The 14,660-nt window shown below is 44.4% G+C and overlaps 1 protein-coding gene across 2 annotated transcripts in view; it reads left to right on the forward strand.

Annotated features, from left to right (window-relative positions):
• Positions 1-14,660, forward strand: part of LOC144767986 (guanylate-binding protein 3-like) — a 146,747-nt gene that overhangs the window by 94,008 nt on the left and 38,079 nt on the right. For both annotated transcript variants that reach the window (XM_078651364.1, XM_078651365.1), the window contains exons 12-14: positions 2,090-2,217; positions 3,454-3,563; positions 8,766-8,965. In XM_078651364.1, the coding sequence (XP_078507490.1) occupies positions 2,090-2,217; positions 3,454-3,563; positions 8,766-8,965 (438 nt within the window). The remainder of the gene's footprint in view (positions 1-2,089; positions 2,218-3,453; positions 3,564-8,765; positions 8,966-14,660) is intronic.

Below are 14,660 nucleotides of genomic sequence, written 5' to 3' on the forward strand. Positions count from 1 at the left end.
TTGGATACAGGCCTCCAGGAGCGATTGTGGTCTGAATCGTCATTTGATCCCATGTGGTATCCGTCAGAGGAGTGAGAGAATGAGCGAGGCATAGTATTGCCATGGACCATGGTGCCCGCTGGGGTGTCCAGATCTGGCGTAGTAAGGGGGATTGATGCCTAAGATCGCCTTCTTTAGCCTAAAAAACGCATCTAGGTCCATTCCCGCGGGTTGTGGGCGCTTGCGCAGGTTCTCGAAGGGAGCGGGGAAGTTGACAACCTTAGAGGTATGGTGGCTAAAGGGCCAGGAAGTTCTTCCCTCTGTGGGAGGGGTTATAGGCATCTCTGTGCCAGGTCCATTATTTTCTTCTCTGGGCGGGCCACTGCATTCAAGACCGCCCTAATTATGGAGGCGTCCACCGCGTCACAGAATTCATCCATGACGGGTAAGTAGGAGATCCTCTCCTCCTCAGTGTAGTAATCACCATGTGGCGGGTGATTTAAGAACGTTCTCACCCACCCGCAAATGTGGTTCAGTAGTGGTCTCCTACCAGGTAAGAGGGCATTAGATATCTGTTGGGTTGGGGGCCTGAGTATAGGGGTAACAGAGCTACAAGTCCTCTAAGGCCTTCAGTAATGGTGGGGTTATGGGCCCTTGCAGACACAAATGGCCCTTTTATTTCACGGGCACTGTTGTAAACTGAAAATCTGTAGCCTGGGCAGTGTCTTCCAAAACACAGGAGTCACTGTCCTCCTTCAAAGTCTTCGGGGACCCTAAGAGGCTCCCGGACCACAGATTAACAACCACTGCTCAAGCGCATCTCCTTATGCCAATGTACACTGGGGAGTCATCCAGGGAGGCATGGCAGAAGCATCCTTGTTCTCACTTTGGTTCATCGTCCCGCTGTTTGATGCAATGCTTGTTGACAGAGGAAAATTCTGCCTCCCACCCTCTTGCTTCTATTTGTGTGGTTAAGGCATCTCAAAACATTCTTCAACGTATTTATGAGTGAGTTTGCTGCTCTTTTATGCTCCCTTCCAAGAAAGTTGCTCTCATGGTCTACCCTATCTTTTTCTGCTCTGTTACACATCTTACTGCAGGGAGAAACTGCCCATTTCCTCCTGCCCTCCTCCCACACAAGGGAACCACAATACTTTAAAAAATCATAAAAGGGGAGGAAGACCCTTCCTGCTCCACTACCTTCTCTGAATGTTCACCTTGCCTTCCAGCTCTTGTTTGATGACATCACTAGCTCTGTGGTATTCTACTTCCAGATCCGCAGGCCTCCCCGGGGTAAGCAGGACATGCTTCAGTGCTGTTAGATTCAGTCCTCACCACTGCTCCAAGTCTTAAGCATGTCTGGCATCACACCTCAGGTCTTCCTTTTTCCTCCTTCCCAATCTCCTCTTCATGTTTGTTTAGAGACTGTGCAGTGGAGGAAACCTGCTGGGAGGAGCTCCAGATTCAGTTGGCGCACTGCTGCCATCCTGGCCGTGCCGCAACAGTGACTTTTCACATTCGAAGCTCTCCTTGAGCTAGATTTAACCCATCACTACTGCCTTCAAGTGTAGTTATTTTTGTTGCTTCATATCATGAGATTTAAACCTTCATTACGTGAGGCTCAGAGCAGTATGTGAACTGGAGATACTACTCGAGACCATTGTGCTCTTCCCAGTGCCCCAAGCCCAGAATTATTGGGTTCGAGAACTCGAGACCTTGTAATTCTGGGCTTTGAGACACTGAACTTGGAGCCGTGTGCAATGCTGTTGCAGACAGATGCTTTGCCTGGTAGCTGCATACCCACTAATTATAGCATCAGGGGAGGAGCAACCATCACCACCTCTGGTCTGGCACCGCACCCCGCCCTACGAAGTCCTCACGCCTAAATCTGAGAAATGCAAAATTAGATCCTTACCCTTACTAGTGAAAGAAAAATAGGCTTACTATACTGACTGCATATTCCCATACTGCTCAGAGGCCATGATCTTTCAAATAACAACAGTTCCCATGTGATTTTTTAGGTTCAGTTGGGCTGAAGATGGGTGATGGGTGATGGGTAGGGTTTCCACTTCACCATGTGAATTCTATAAATCCTGTTTCTCCTTTTCAGGTTTTTCTTTAGGAGCAACCATCCAGTCTCACACCAAGGGGATTTGGATGTGGGTTGTCCCCCACCCGCAGAAACCCAACCATGCCCTGGTGCTGCTGGACACAGAGGGTCTGGGAGACGTGGAGAAGGTGAGCAAGTTTATGGATGTTCAAAAACAATATTGAGATCAAGCCTGTATGCCTTTATTTGTCATGAATATTATCATCGACCCATGCTCAGCCCTATACTGGATAATAAATAGACCCCAAACCCTGGAAGACATTCTTTACCAAACATGGCAACTGCAGTACAAGTGGTCTTATGTTGTGTCATTCAGAAATACTTAAGGAAAACCAATCCCGCCTACATGGTAGACAGACGAGGCATCGACTGAAGTTAAACAAAAATCAGAGTTTAGCCCCTGGCAGAGACAGTAATCTGGTGGCACCAGGGAGTCCTCACTTTCAAATGTAGGCACCATCTATGTGCATGAAACCACTGCTGTCTCCAAGAGAGGCTGCTTGATCAAATGTCTGTGACACTAGTGCTTTATCAGGATAATGAGCTCCCTGGATCTAAGGATAATTATAGATGTATCTGACCAGCGTCCCATCCCTAGCGGTATGTGCCTTGCCATGGGGGTATCTGAACCCATCTGCCTGGTCATTCATGTCACCACCCTCACACCTGTGCCCTTTCTCCTGAAGAAGGAGATGCTTCACCATGCAAAGCCATCCTCCTCCTGAGCTGTCTGCAGCTGGGAGAAGCAGCCAGGCCCTGCACATGCCCCTATATGGGTTATCTCCAACTGGATTGGAGTGGGGTTGAATACCATGACATACTTCTATCTCCCACTGTTCTATCTGCAGTACGGCAAGCTGCCTGGTGATGAAAGTCCTAAAGTGCCTTGTACCCAGCAGGGTAAGTTAACTGGTGATCTGGGGTGGCCTTAGGCATGTGCAATCTGTGCACCTGCACAGAGCCGCCAAACCCCAGGGGCCACCGCGCCAATATATATCCTTAATATAATAATCCTCTGAGGATGGATACATATTTGCGTGGCGGCCCCTGGCAGGGATTTGTCGGCCTCCGGCTCTGTTTCACTTCCATACACCCTGACCGCCCTCTTCACTGGCCTCCGCGCCTGGGTTCCTCTGGGGGCCCCCTACCTACGCTCCCTGCCCAGGGCCACCATGAGCCTAGAGCCGCCCTTGGGGTGATGCATGTTGACTGAGTGCCCATCTCTGGGGTGGATTCCTCATCCCACCTATAACACCACTGCTCTGTAACCAGCAGAACATCAGTGCCAGCAGAGGAGCTGCCTGACCCCTTGTTACTTCTTTACCTCTGCCCTCCCTCTGACTCTGTCTTTTTTCTTTGTGTAGGGTGATTCTACGAATGACTCCTGGATCTTTGCGCTGGCCGTACTGCTGAGCAGTACCTTTGTCTACAACAGCATGGTCACCATTGACTACCAGGCCATGGAACAGCTGCAGTATCCTTTGCAAAGGGAGTTGGTGTTGGGCAACTCAGAGTGCTGAACGAAGCCCATCTACTAGGGTAGAACTGGAGCTTAACTCATTCTAACATTTGTTTATTTTTTTAACACTTACTGTGACTGTTTTACTGCATCACTAAACACTTCACATGCCCTTTGCTAGAGAAAGTAATAGACTGGCCTGTAGGAAAATGTCAATGATTTCCTAAACAGGCCCTACCTTCTGAAATATCTTGCTCTTTAACTATTTCTCCCCTAGCAATTTCTGCCTTCTAGAGACTGCAGTTAAATCTCATATTTCCCATATAGGTCTTCCTTTAAATACGCAGGCCTGAACCGAGTCAATTTCGTGGCAAGGTGTAGATCGTTGTTTCTGTGTTTAGGAAGCTGGCTCTTTATATAGTTTATCAAAACAAGATATACTGTGCAAAGAGTGCAGGTATTCCCTCATGAGAGGACAGAGGCTTGCTCCAACAATCCCATGGTGCTCTTTTAGCGAGTAGTGTGGTCTAGCAGCCTTAGGCTTACCAGAGAGGAGTGTTAGACATCGGTTATACACACACAGTAAACTTAACTCGTATATATTTAGGCACCAAAATCAATATGATCAGGTAAATATGTTTTTCAAGAGAAACACTTTTCCGATAAAAAAGTTGCCAGTGAATTTTTCAGAGGCTGCAATGTTATCCTATGGGAGGAAATACAAATCTAGCATATAAGTTCTTTGCAGCGACTTACCAGATCAACCTCCTGGACTTAAGGGCAGTATGGGAAAGGTCTAAGGCAGCACCAGCAGGTCACCTCCAGCAGTACTAGGGCGGCCGGGTGCACTAGTGAAAAACAGCATTAGGTGCCCAATGCAAGTCAATATGGTCCTTTCTTCGTGATCAGACACTGTAGGCTTGGACTGGGGGGCCAGTTGGGCTGACCGAACATGGGGGCTCAGGCCTCACGATGCTCGGGTACGACGGGAAACCATTGGACATCTTCTCCACTGCCCAGGGACGACGGATGCAGAGGTATCTTTAGGCGTCTGTTTTTTCTTACCAGGAGCTGTTGCGGATGAGGGGCCCTGCAAACAGAGGCTGTAGATGACGTCAAAGTGTTCACGAGGGGTGAAACCAAAGTGGACTCTTGTCTCTTGAGGGCTTGGGAACCACGGTGACCCCATTGGCCCACTTCAACACGGGCTGAGGGCCTCGGGTGCAGTGGTGCTTAGCGGCGTCGGGTTTTGGAGGGTCCGTAGTCCTCATGGTTCTTTTTGGATTACCTGCAGAATGCAGGCGAGCAACTCCGCTGCTCCACAGAAGTCCTGGGTCTTTGTTGAAGGCAGGCAGTCCTCCCAGGCTTTTTGGTGGCACGACAGCTTGCAGGACGAGACAACTTTGGCACAAATCGACGAGGAACAGCAGATATACGGTCAGGACTGGTGCCAAGTCAGTTGCTCTTTTTCAGTTTTTGCTTTTGCGGCTCTTCAGTGTCCTTCTTCTTCATAGGGCAGCAAGATCTGCTATTCTGGTGCCAGGATCGCCCCTAAATACTGGGTTTAGGGGAGTTAGGGTAGTAGCTAATGGGCTACGGATGCCTGTGGTCACTTTGCCCCCCATATGACCACTTCCTGTGGGGAGTGGGCTTAACGCTGTCCCAGAGTTCCTTAGTTTGCCATCACCAAGATGGGCAACTCTGAAAACTCTTCAGGTAGCCCAGCCCACCTAAAAGGTGGCACTAGCCAGAGGGTGACAACACCTACCTGACTATCTAATTTTGGCTCTGGACAAAGGGGGGTGGTATCCTCTCTTGTGAGGGAGCCAGATTCATATACCAATGGCGCCCGCTGATGCTTTTTTGGTTGTGTTGAATGGAAGCTCCAGCATTGATTGCATAAAATTTGAACAAGTGGGACACGCTCTTCTCAATCATGTGGCCTCAATCACGGATGAAGATGCCCACTATGATTTAATGTTTTTTTAGGAACCCACGCCCCGCTAGTTTCTTGCGGGTTGTGATACGACTAACATGGCTGTATAAGGTTTCCCCACCCAGTCCTGAAGAAGACCCGCAAGGCAGAACTACCCTCGTAGCCCCAAGTCGGGTTGAAACGTTGACACCCACATATCTAGCCTGGATCCCGAGCCCCGAATGTTCACACGCCACACTAAGATATATTCTGTGTATTTGCGAATTGTGTATAAAAAGATCTTGATTATCTCTACGTGGCCAGGCCAAAGGAGACTGAGAACTGCGAATCAATGTTTTTAAGCATTTCTCCTTTATCCTTGAAATTTCTTTTTTCACCTTACACACCAGAGCACCCCTTTTTTATTTTTTGCGTTGTTCCCCTGGAGCAACCTTTCCAATACGCTTTCTACTTGATACAGTAATTAATATACTGTTCATCTTATGACATTGAATACATTCTTGTGAGAAGAAAAAATAATTTTGGTTGTTTGCACTATTTCAGTTAAAATTACTGTATTTAATACTGTGAGCTCAAACATTTCAGCTCAGAAAATTGTTTTTGAATAACAGATTTCAAATAGATATATCATTTGGGAATCTAGGTCTAGGACCGCTGTTTTTGTATCATATTGAACCCAGGTCCTTGACCACACTGGGTAAACCCCATTTTTGTAATGGCTTCATAACTTTAGGGAGACTCAGTTATATTTTATTAGAATCCTAAAGGAACCCGGAATGCTTTCCCTGCATTCCACTAGTTTAGAACTGAGACTAAGGGACAGATGTATTAAGATACACTTTTGCGATTCTCGAATAGCGATTTTTAAGGAATCGCTATTTGAGAATTGCAAAATGGTATGTATGTAGAAATTCGCTATTTTTTAGCGATTTCTTAAAATTCCTTAATTGCGATTAGCAAATTGCTAATCGCAATTAAGGAATAATTTCCCATTCATTTCTATGGGCCAGGAGGCCCATAGGAATGAATGTGAAATTATTCTCAATTTGCGATTCGCAATTTGCGAATCGCAAATTGAGAATAATTTCAAGGGTGCAGGGGTGTCCAAAGGACACCCTGTTGCACTCCTGAAATAAGCATGGGTGCACATGTGGTGCACATACATGGCCTAAGGGCATGTATGTTCATCACATGGCACTTAGAAAAATGCAAAAATTGGCATTTTTTAAGAAATTCGCAAATTGCCACCAACCTGAAGTTGGTGGTAATTTGCGATTCCTTAGGGACAATTAGCAATTTTTTTTGCATCATACATTGCATTTAAGGAATCAAACATTTTGCGATTCCTTAAATGCAATCGCAACATAAGGAATCGCAAATTTGCGATTCCTTATTTTGCACTGAAATTTGCTACATACATACCATTTTGCTCAAATAAGTTCGCAAATGCCGAAATTCTGCGAATTTCGGGGTTTGCGAACCCATTTGAGCCTCATACATCTGGCCCTCAGTCTGTCCCACTGGATGAGCATGTGTTGTCCATGTTATATTATATTCTGTAGACTACAGCTGGGCACTGTGATCCTTAAACACATATTGCTGGTTCTGTGGTTTTTAGGGATATTGTATCTTAAAGGTGCACTAGGACCCTGAAAACCAGTTTGACATTACAAGCTGGTGAAAGTTTGAATTGCTGGTACCCCCCCCCCCCCCTACTAAATTTGGGCACCAAAAATATTTGAACTTGCCTTTTAACTTTAAAAATACGTTTTAGTGATTTTGGTGCAAATCTGTATGGTGGAGTGGTGTTCTTTTTACATTTTTAACAAGTCCTACTAGGAAATGTAGCCATTCTTTATTCGTACACCTGGGACTATCACGAAATAAAAGGCAGACGACAGATAGATCATCTACCTCTTAATATGTTCTATTTCTGTGTCTGGCATCTCCCCTCCATTGACTGAAAGTTCTCCAAAGGCTACAGAGAACATCCAAAACTTTTCACTATGTAATAACAATCACCATTGTCTAGTAAGTAAATTCTAGGAGGTGCTAGCATCTTCAGGTTTTGTGTGTATCATAATTTAAGTGCCTTATTTTACTTACCTGTATTTGCTCTTCCTGGACATTGTGTTTGTGTTATTTACCATTTGGTGCTATGGTTGTTTTCAACTCACTACTACCTCCTACGGTAAGCACTGGTTGCTTGAATTTGCTGCCCTTACAGGGTAAAGTAGCTAAAACTTAGTTGTTCTATGAAAGTGTTATAGAAATGGTGGCAGTGAAAGACTAATGACAAACAACAGTGTCCACCATGGCTACTGCTCAGTGATGTTTCAGTGCCAAGGGAATTACAAATCAGGCCTCAACCAAGGACTATACTTGTAAAACCTAAATGTCTCTATTCATGTGATCTTAATTATTCTTTTTGTTTTCAGATCAGAGGCCTAAACCTCCTTTATGAAAAATATTATTTATTATTCTTTCTAATCTGTTGTCCATTTCCATCTTACTTCCAACCATGTTTATGTTGGGTAGGGATCTTGGGGCCATATGTATCAAGCAAATTCGCATTCGCGGCGTTTCCGAATGCGAATTTGCCAAATGGTATGTATTATGGAAAATCTGGCGCAAAACAAGGAATCGCAAAATTTGCGATTCCTTATTTTGCATTTGCATTTAAGGAATCGCAAATTTAGCGATGCCCTAAATGCAATGTATGAAGCAAAAAAAAAAATGCAAAATGTCCTTAAGGAATCGCAAATTACCACCAACTTCAAGTTGGTGGTAATTTGCGAATTCCTTGAAAAATGCAAATGTTTGCGTTTTTCAAAGTGCCATGTGACGCACATACATGCCCTTAGGGCATGTATGTGCGCCACATTTGCACCCATGCTTATTTCAGGGATGCACCCTTGAAGTTATTCTCAACTTGCGATTCTCAAATTGCGAATCGCAAATTGAGAATAACTTCCCAATCATTCCTATGGGCCTAATGGCCCATAGAAATGAATGGGAAAGTACTCATTAATTGCGATTCGCAATTTGAGAATCGCAATTAAGGAATACTAAGAATTCGCACAAAAAATGCGAATTTGTACATACATCCCTATTTGCGATTCTGAAATAGCGATTTCTATAAAATCGCTATTTCAGAATCGCAAATCAGGTTGATGATACATATGGCCCTTGATGTGTTACCCAACCCAGCTCTTAATTCCACGCGCTGTTTCTCTGTTCGAGATGGAGATAGCCCTCTTTTCCTTAGCCAGCGTGTTGAGCTATGTGACGGAGCTGACCGAGCGCATCAAGGTGAGGTCTGCCAGAGGTGAGGGTGCCCCAGAGGAAGAGGACTCTGAGTTCATAAGCTTCTTCCCAGCCTTCGTGTGGGCCGTACGTGACTTCACCCTGGGCCTGGTGCTGAATGGGAGGGCGATCACGGAGGACGAGTACCTGGAAAACGCTCTGAAGCTGCATCCAGGTAGAGTGGTCCACTACATCGAATGGCTGTACGACGGAACAACGCAGGGAAATACCTTGCACGCCTTAACCGTGCATATTTTACCCGGCATTTATTTTACAACTTATATACTTTTACAACATATGCTATTACAATTCATGGGAAGGAAATGTCAAAAATATCAAGGAAAAAGAAGCGAGCAATCATCATGATGGTAACAGTGGTGGTCCTCTTCACAGTATGCTGGGCTCCATTCCATATAGTACATATGATGAATGAAGTGTGTGTATATATATATATATATATATATATTGCGCTCTTTACTATCCCAGGATCCCGGGAAAGAAACGACAGCACTCGGGGGTATACTGCTCACACGGTAGTTTTATTGACTACGAGTACGCCACAGACGCGTTTCAGCACTAGGCCTTCGTCAGTGTGTTTACACATAGAGAAACCGGTGCATTTTAAATAGGTAATTCCATACATAGGTCCTGCCTCTCAGTTGATATCAACAGAGGACTACACTCCTCCCAAACACGCGCCATCTTGTAATGGTCACTATATACATATATACATATATGTCTATTTACACATTATCGACCCCTCATATTGCATAATCACCCTACAAATAGGTGGATGTGCGTGCATGTGGGTGGGAGTTTGTGTGTTGTCACATCTATTATACATATAGTGTCAATACAGCCGTGGATCGGCAATGGTCCTCTTACACTGATGAGAGGTAACCTGTTATATACAGCCTATGTACAACATATTTACACTATATTTACTCAGACATAGCCATGTTCAAGCAATCAACGTTTGGCGCGAGGTGCCCCAGAACATAGGTGTCCCACTAAGACTATCCAGTTAATATAATCTTAGCATAGCTCAAATGAATCAGAGAGCCCCCTGACTCATTAGATTGCCACTTATATGATAATAAGGGTATTTATATACATTGGTACCTTCCCACTGCCGAAGAGAAAGCGATGGGACCATTGGCGGGGTTAGGGATTTTTCAAAGTTCAATCTAAATAGATCCTCCTATAGGTATATACCTACATGTGCTTTATGTACACTCCCCTATATGTAAGTGACAATATATACAGTGCTATGCATATAAAAATTCGAATTCAAATTCAAAGTACAGAGCAGATCAACAGAAATTGCGTACTAATAGATATCACAGTCATCCATTATGCATTGCCCAGATGAAAGATCATTTCTTCACCACTATTCATCCCTTTAGGCCACTTAGTGGAGAGGTCTATGATGTAACGTGACTCTAATCTACGGAGACGTCGTAATTGGTCACCCCCTCTAGCATTGGTCTTGATGGTGTCTAGCCCGAAATATTGAAGCTGACTACGGTCCCTGTTATGCTTTTCGGCAAAATGCCGAGCGACCGGATAAGCCTGGTCGGCCTTGTCAATGGCCCTTAGATGTTCAAGGATCCGCAGTTTGAGCATATTAATGGTACTCCCAATATAGCGGAGACCACAGGGGCAAACTAGACAATACACTGCTAGGGGAGTGCTGCAAGTTATAAACTGTTTTATATGCAGTTTTTTACCTGTCTCTGTGTTCTCCACTGCAAGAACTCTTCTGCTTCCTGCGCACGCTTTGCATTTCCCGCAGGGGAAAAACCCACTCATTGATCTTAGGGTATTAGTTTTCGGGAGTGGTTTTTCTAGGTGGCTGGTCACTAAATAATCTCGAAGGGATCTCGTTTTATTGAATGTTATAAGTGGGTGGATCGGTAAATCATCTTTGATGATACTGTCAGTGGTGAGAATACGCCAATTTTTTCGCATCATAGACCTAAGGTCCTGTGCTCCAGCGGAGAAGGGAGTTATGAGTCTAAATTTCCCTTTCTCATCATCCCTTTCCTTGATGGCAGGCTTCGGAGTGATTAGGGAGTCTCTAGGGATAGCCCTTACTCTTTTTAAGGTGTTTTTCAAAATGGCTTCTCCATACCCTCTCACTTCAAACCTTTTTACACAATCCTGTGCTGCCTTATCAAAGTCTTCTAGTCTTGAGCAATTCCTACGTAGCCGAAGTAGCTCCCCGTAAGGAATGCTCTTGACTAGTTGAGGGGGGTGACTGCTGCTTGCAAACAAGGTAGAATTGCCTGCAGTAGACTTCCTATGTAGGGCCGTATGGATCTGATGGTCTTCTGCAAAGACTTTTAGGTCTAAATATTCTGCAGATGAGTCACTTATGGTCCCTGAGAAGTGTAAATTGTAAGTATTCTCATTCAATTGATTAATAAAGGCTTGTGCTGTTTCAACGGAGCCCCGCCACACAATAAACAGATCATCTATATATCTGTACCACTCCTCTGCTTTACCAACCACCCCATCCACCGTACAACTCCTGGGTACCTGCTCCTCCCACCAACCCACGAAAAGATTCGCGTAGCTGGGAGCGAAGCAGGTACCCATCGCCGTACCCGACACCTGTCTAAACAATTGATCTTCGAATAGAAAAATGTTATTGTTCAAACAGAACTCAATGAACTCGATAATCATGTCATTATGGGTTGTGAACCTCAATTGTCTCAAGTTCAGAAAGTGTTGAACAGCCTCAAGGCCCTGTCGATGATCAATGACGGCTACGTAGGAATTGCTCAAGACTAGAAGACTTTGATAAGGCAGCACAGGATTGTGTAAAAAGGTTTGAAGTGAGAGGGTATGGAGAAGCCATTTTGAAAAACACCTTAAAAAGAGTAAGGGCTATCCCTAGAGACTCCCTAATCACTCCGAAGCCTGCCATCAAGGAAAGGGATGATGAGAAAGGGAAATTTAGACTCATAACTCCCTTCTCCGCTGGAGCACAGGACCTTAGGTCTATGATGCGAAAAAATTGGCGTATTCTCACCACTGACAGTATCATCAAAGATGATTTACCGATCCACCCACTTATAACATTCAATAAAACGAGATCCCTTCGAGATTATTTAGTGACCAGCCACCTAGAAAAACCACTCCCGAAAACTAATACCCTAAGATCAATGAGTGGGTTTTTCCCCTGCGGGAAATGCAAAGCGTGCGCAGGAAGCAGAAGAGTTCTTGCAGTGGAGAACACAGAGACAGGTAAAAAACTGCATATAAAACAGTTTATAACTTGCAGCACTCCCCTAGCAGTGTATTGTCTAGTTTGCCCCTGTGGTCTCCGCTATATTGGGAGTACCATTAATATGCTCAAACTGCGGATCCTTGAACATCTAAGGGCCATTGACAAGGCCGACCAGGCTTATCCGGTCGCTCGGCATTTTGCCGAAAAGCATAACAGGGACCGTAGTCAGCTTCAATATTTCGGGCTAGACACCATCAAGACCAATGCTAGAGGGGGTGACCAATTACGACGTCTCCGTAGATTAGAGTCACGTTACATCATAGACCTCTCCACTAAGTGGCCTAAAGGGATGAATAGTGGTGAAGAAATGATCTTTCATCTGGGCAATGCATAATGGATGACTGTGATATCTATTAGTACGCAATTTCTGTTGATCTGCTCTGTACTTTGAATTTGAATTCGAATTTTTATATGCATAGCACTGTATATATTGTCACTTACATATAGGGGAGTGTACATAAAGCACATGTAGGTATATACCTATAGGAGGATCTATTTAGATTGAACTTTGAAAAATCCCTAACCCCGCCAATGGTCCCATCGCTTTCTCTTCGGCAGTGGGAAGGTACCAATGTATATAAATACCCTTATTATCATATAAGTGGCAATCTAATGAGTCAGGGGGCTCTCTGATTCATTTGAGCTATGCTAAGATTATATTAACTGGATAGTCTTAGTGGGACACCTATGTTCTGGGGCACCTCGCGCCAAACGTTGATTGCTTGAACATGGCTATGTCTGAGTAAATATAGTGTAAATATGTTGTACATAGGCTGTATATAACAGGTTACCTCTCATCAGTGTAAGAGGACCATTGCCGATCCACGGCTGTATTGACACTATATGTATAATAGATGTGACAACACACAAACTCCCACCCACATGCACGCACATCCACCTATTTGTAGGGTGATTATGCAATATGAGGGGTCGATAATGTGTAAATAGACATATATGTATATATGTATATAGTGACCATTACAAGATGGCGCGTGTTTGGGAGGAGTGTAGTCCTCTGTTGATATCAACTGAGAGGCAGGACCTATGTATGGAATTACCTATTTAAAATGCACCGGTTTCTCTATGTGTAAACACACTGACGAAGGCCTAGTGCTGAAACGCGTCTGTGGCGTACTCGTAGTCAATAAAACTACCGTGTGAGCAGTATACCCCCGAGTGCTGTCGTTTCTTTCCCGGGATCCTGGGATAGTAAAGAGCGCAATGTTTTGGCGGCGTCCTTCAAGCCGCTGACAGCACCCGCCCACGAGTGCACAGGAAGTTTGGAGGAAACGGAGCGACGCATATATATATATATATATATATATATATATATATATATATATATATATATATATATATATATATATATATATATATATATATATATATATATATTTATAGATATACTCCCCACAATATCCCAACTTACCTTAAGTGCGTGGTAAAGGCATGCACTGTGAAAACATGCATGTGGTTAAAACATGCGTGCTAAAAAATGTGTGGTAAATACACAGCATGGTAAAAACCTTGTTGTAAAGGTTGTTTCTCCCTTCAAATGAGTCCCTACCTCCTCATGACAGTGCCGCGAGTCATGTGTGCGAGAGAAGAGGAAGCCCTTCGCTACCTACCAGATGTGCATGTTTTTAAATGGGGGAAAAAAAACAAATTCTTTAACAACGATCGAAATTTCAATGAGTGAAGGACTCATATTGAGTATTTTTGCAACCCTAGGCCTCATCTTAACAGGAAAGCAAGCAACCTGAGACTGATTTCAGCCTAGTTAAACCTTGTGAGAGAGGTGTATCTTCAGTCAAGTGGCACAGTAAACAAGGGGCTCACAACTGAGCATACATGTTGTTGCACAACAGAAAACTGCTTACTGAGCCGCAGGACTCAAACTTTGTATCACTGATAAGCAGAGGTCTAAGTTGGCCGAAACCTGTCTGAAGTCGCTCGTGGTTACATCTGGAGGGGACCAGGGCTGGCAGTTTGAGCCTGACTGTTACTGTTGCATTAACCTGTTTGCATAAGAGTAGTCTCTGTCAGTAGTGGCATAGTGGGTGAGAAATTATGGACTTGAATGCGGCCTGAGCACTCACTTGTGGCTGAGATTAATTCAATATTTCACACAAAAGGGACGGGGAGAGGGTCAACTACTCATCTACCCCAAACCCCCTATATCAACATATTAACACCAAAAGGGGTAGAGAGGAACGTAAGTGATAAGCATGCAGTGGCACAAATCGTGTTGTAGAAAACTGCCCTCACTCACACACAAATGTGTGTGACATTCTTCATCATCGGATCTGCTTACAATACACCCTGGCGTACCCACGCACAGAATGCAGCATAGGGAGGGGGAAGACAAACAATAGAAAAATAAATCTAATAGGTGCTTATTGGTGCTAAAGCAACAGACTGGAAACAGTGATAGAACAGGTGTAGTGAAGGAGTGGTTAAAACTGGCTCATGGGTATCCTATAATGCAACTTTATTCCAGGATCCCTCCGCCAGGATTAAAATAGTGAAGGATGGACGTGTTTAGAGCTGACTAGGTACTCATAACACCCCTCCT

This window comes from Lissotriton helveticus, chromosome 7 (genome assembly GCF_964261635.1).
Source record: "Lissotriton helveticus chromosome 7, aLisHel1.1, whole genome shotgun sequence".
Taxonomy (NCBI): Eukaryota; Metazoa; Chordata; class Amphibia; order Caudata; family Salamandridae; genus Lissotriton; species Lissotriton helveticus.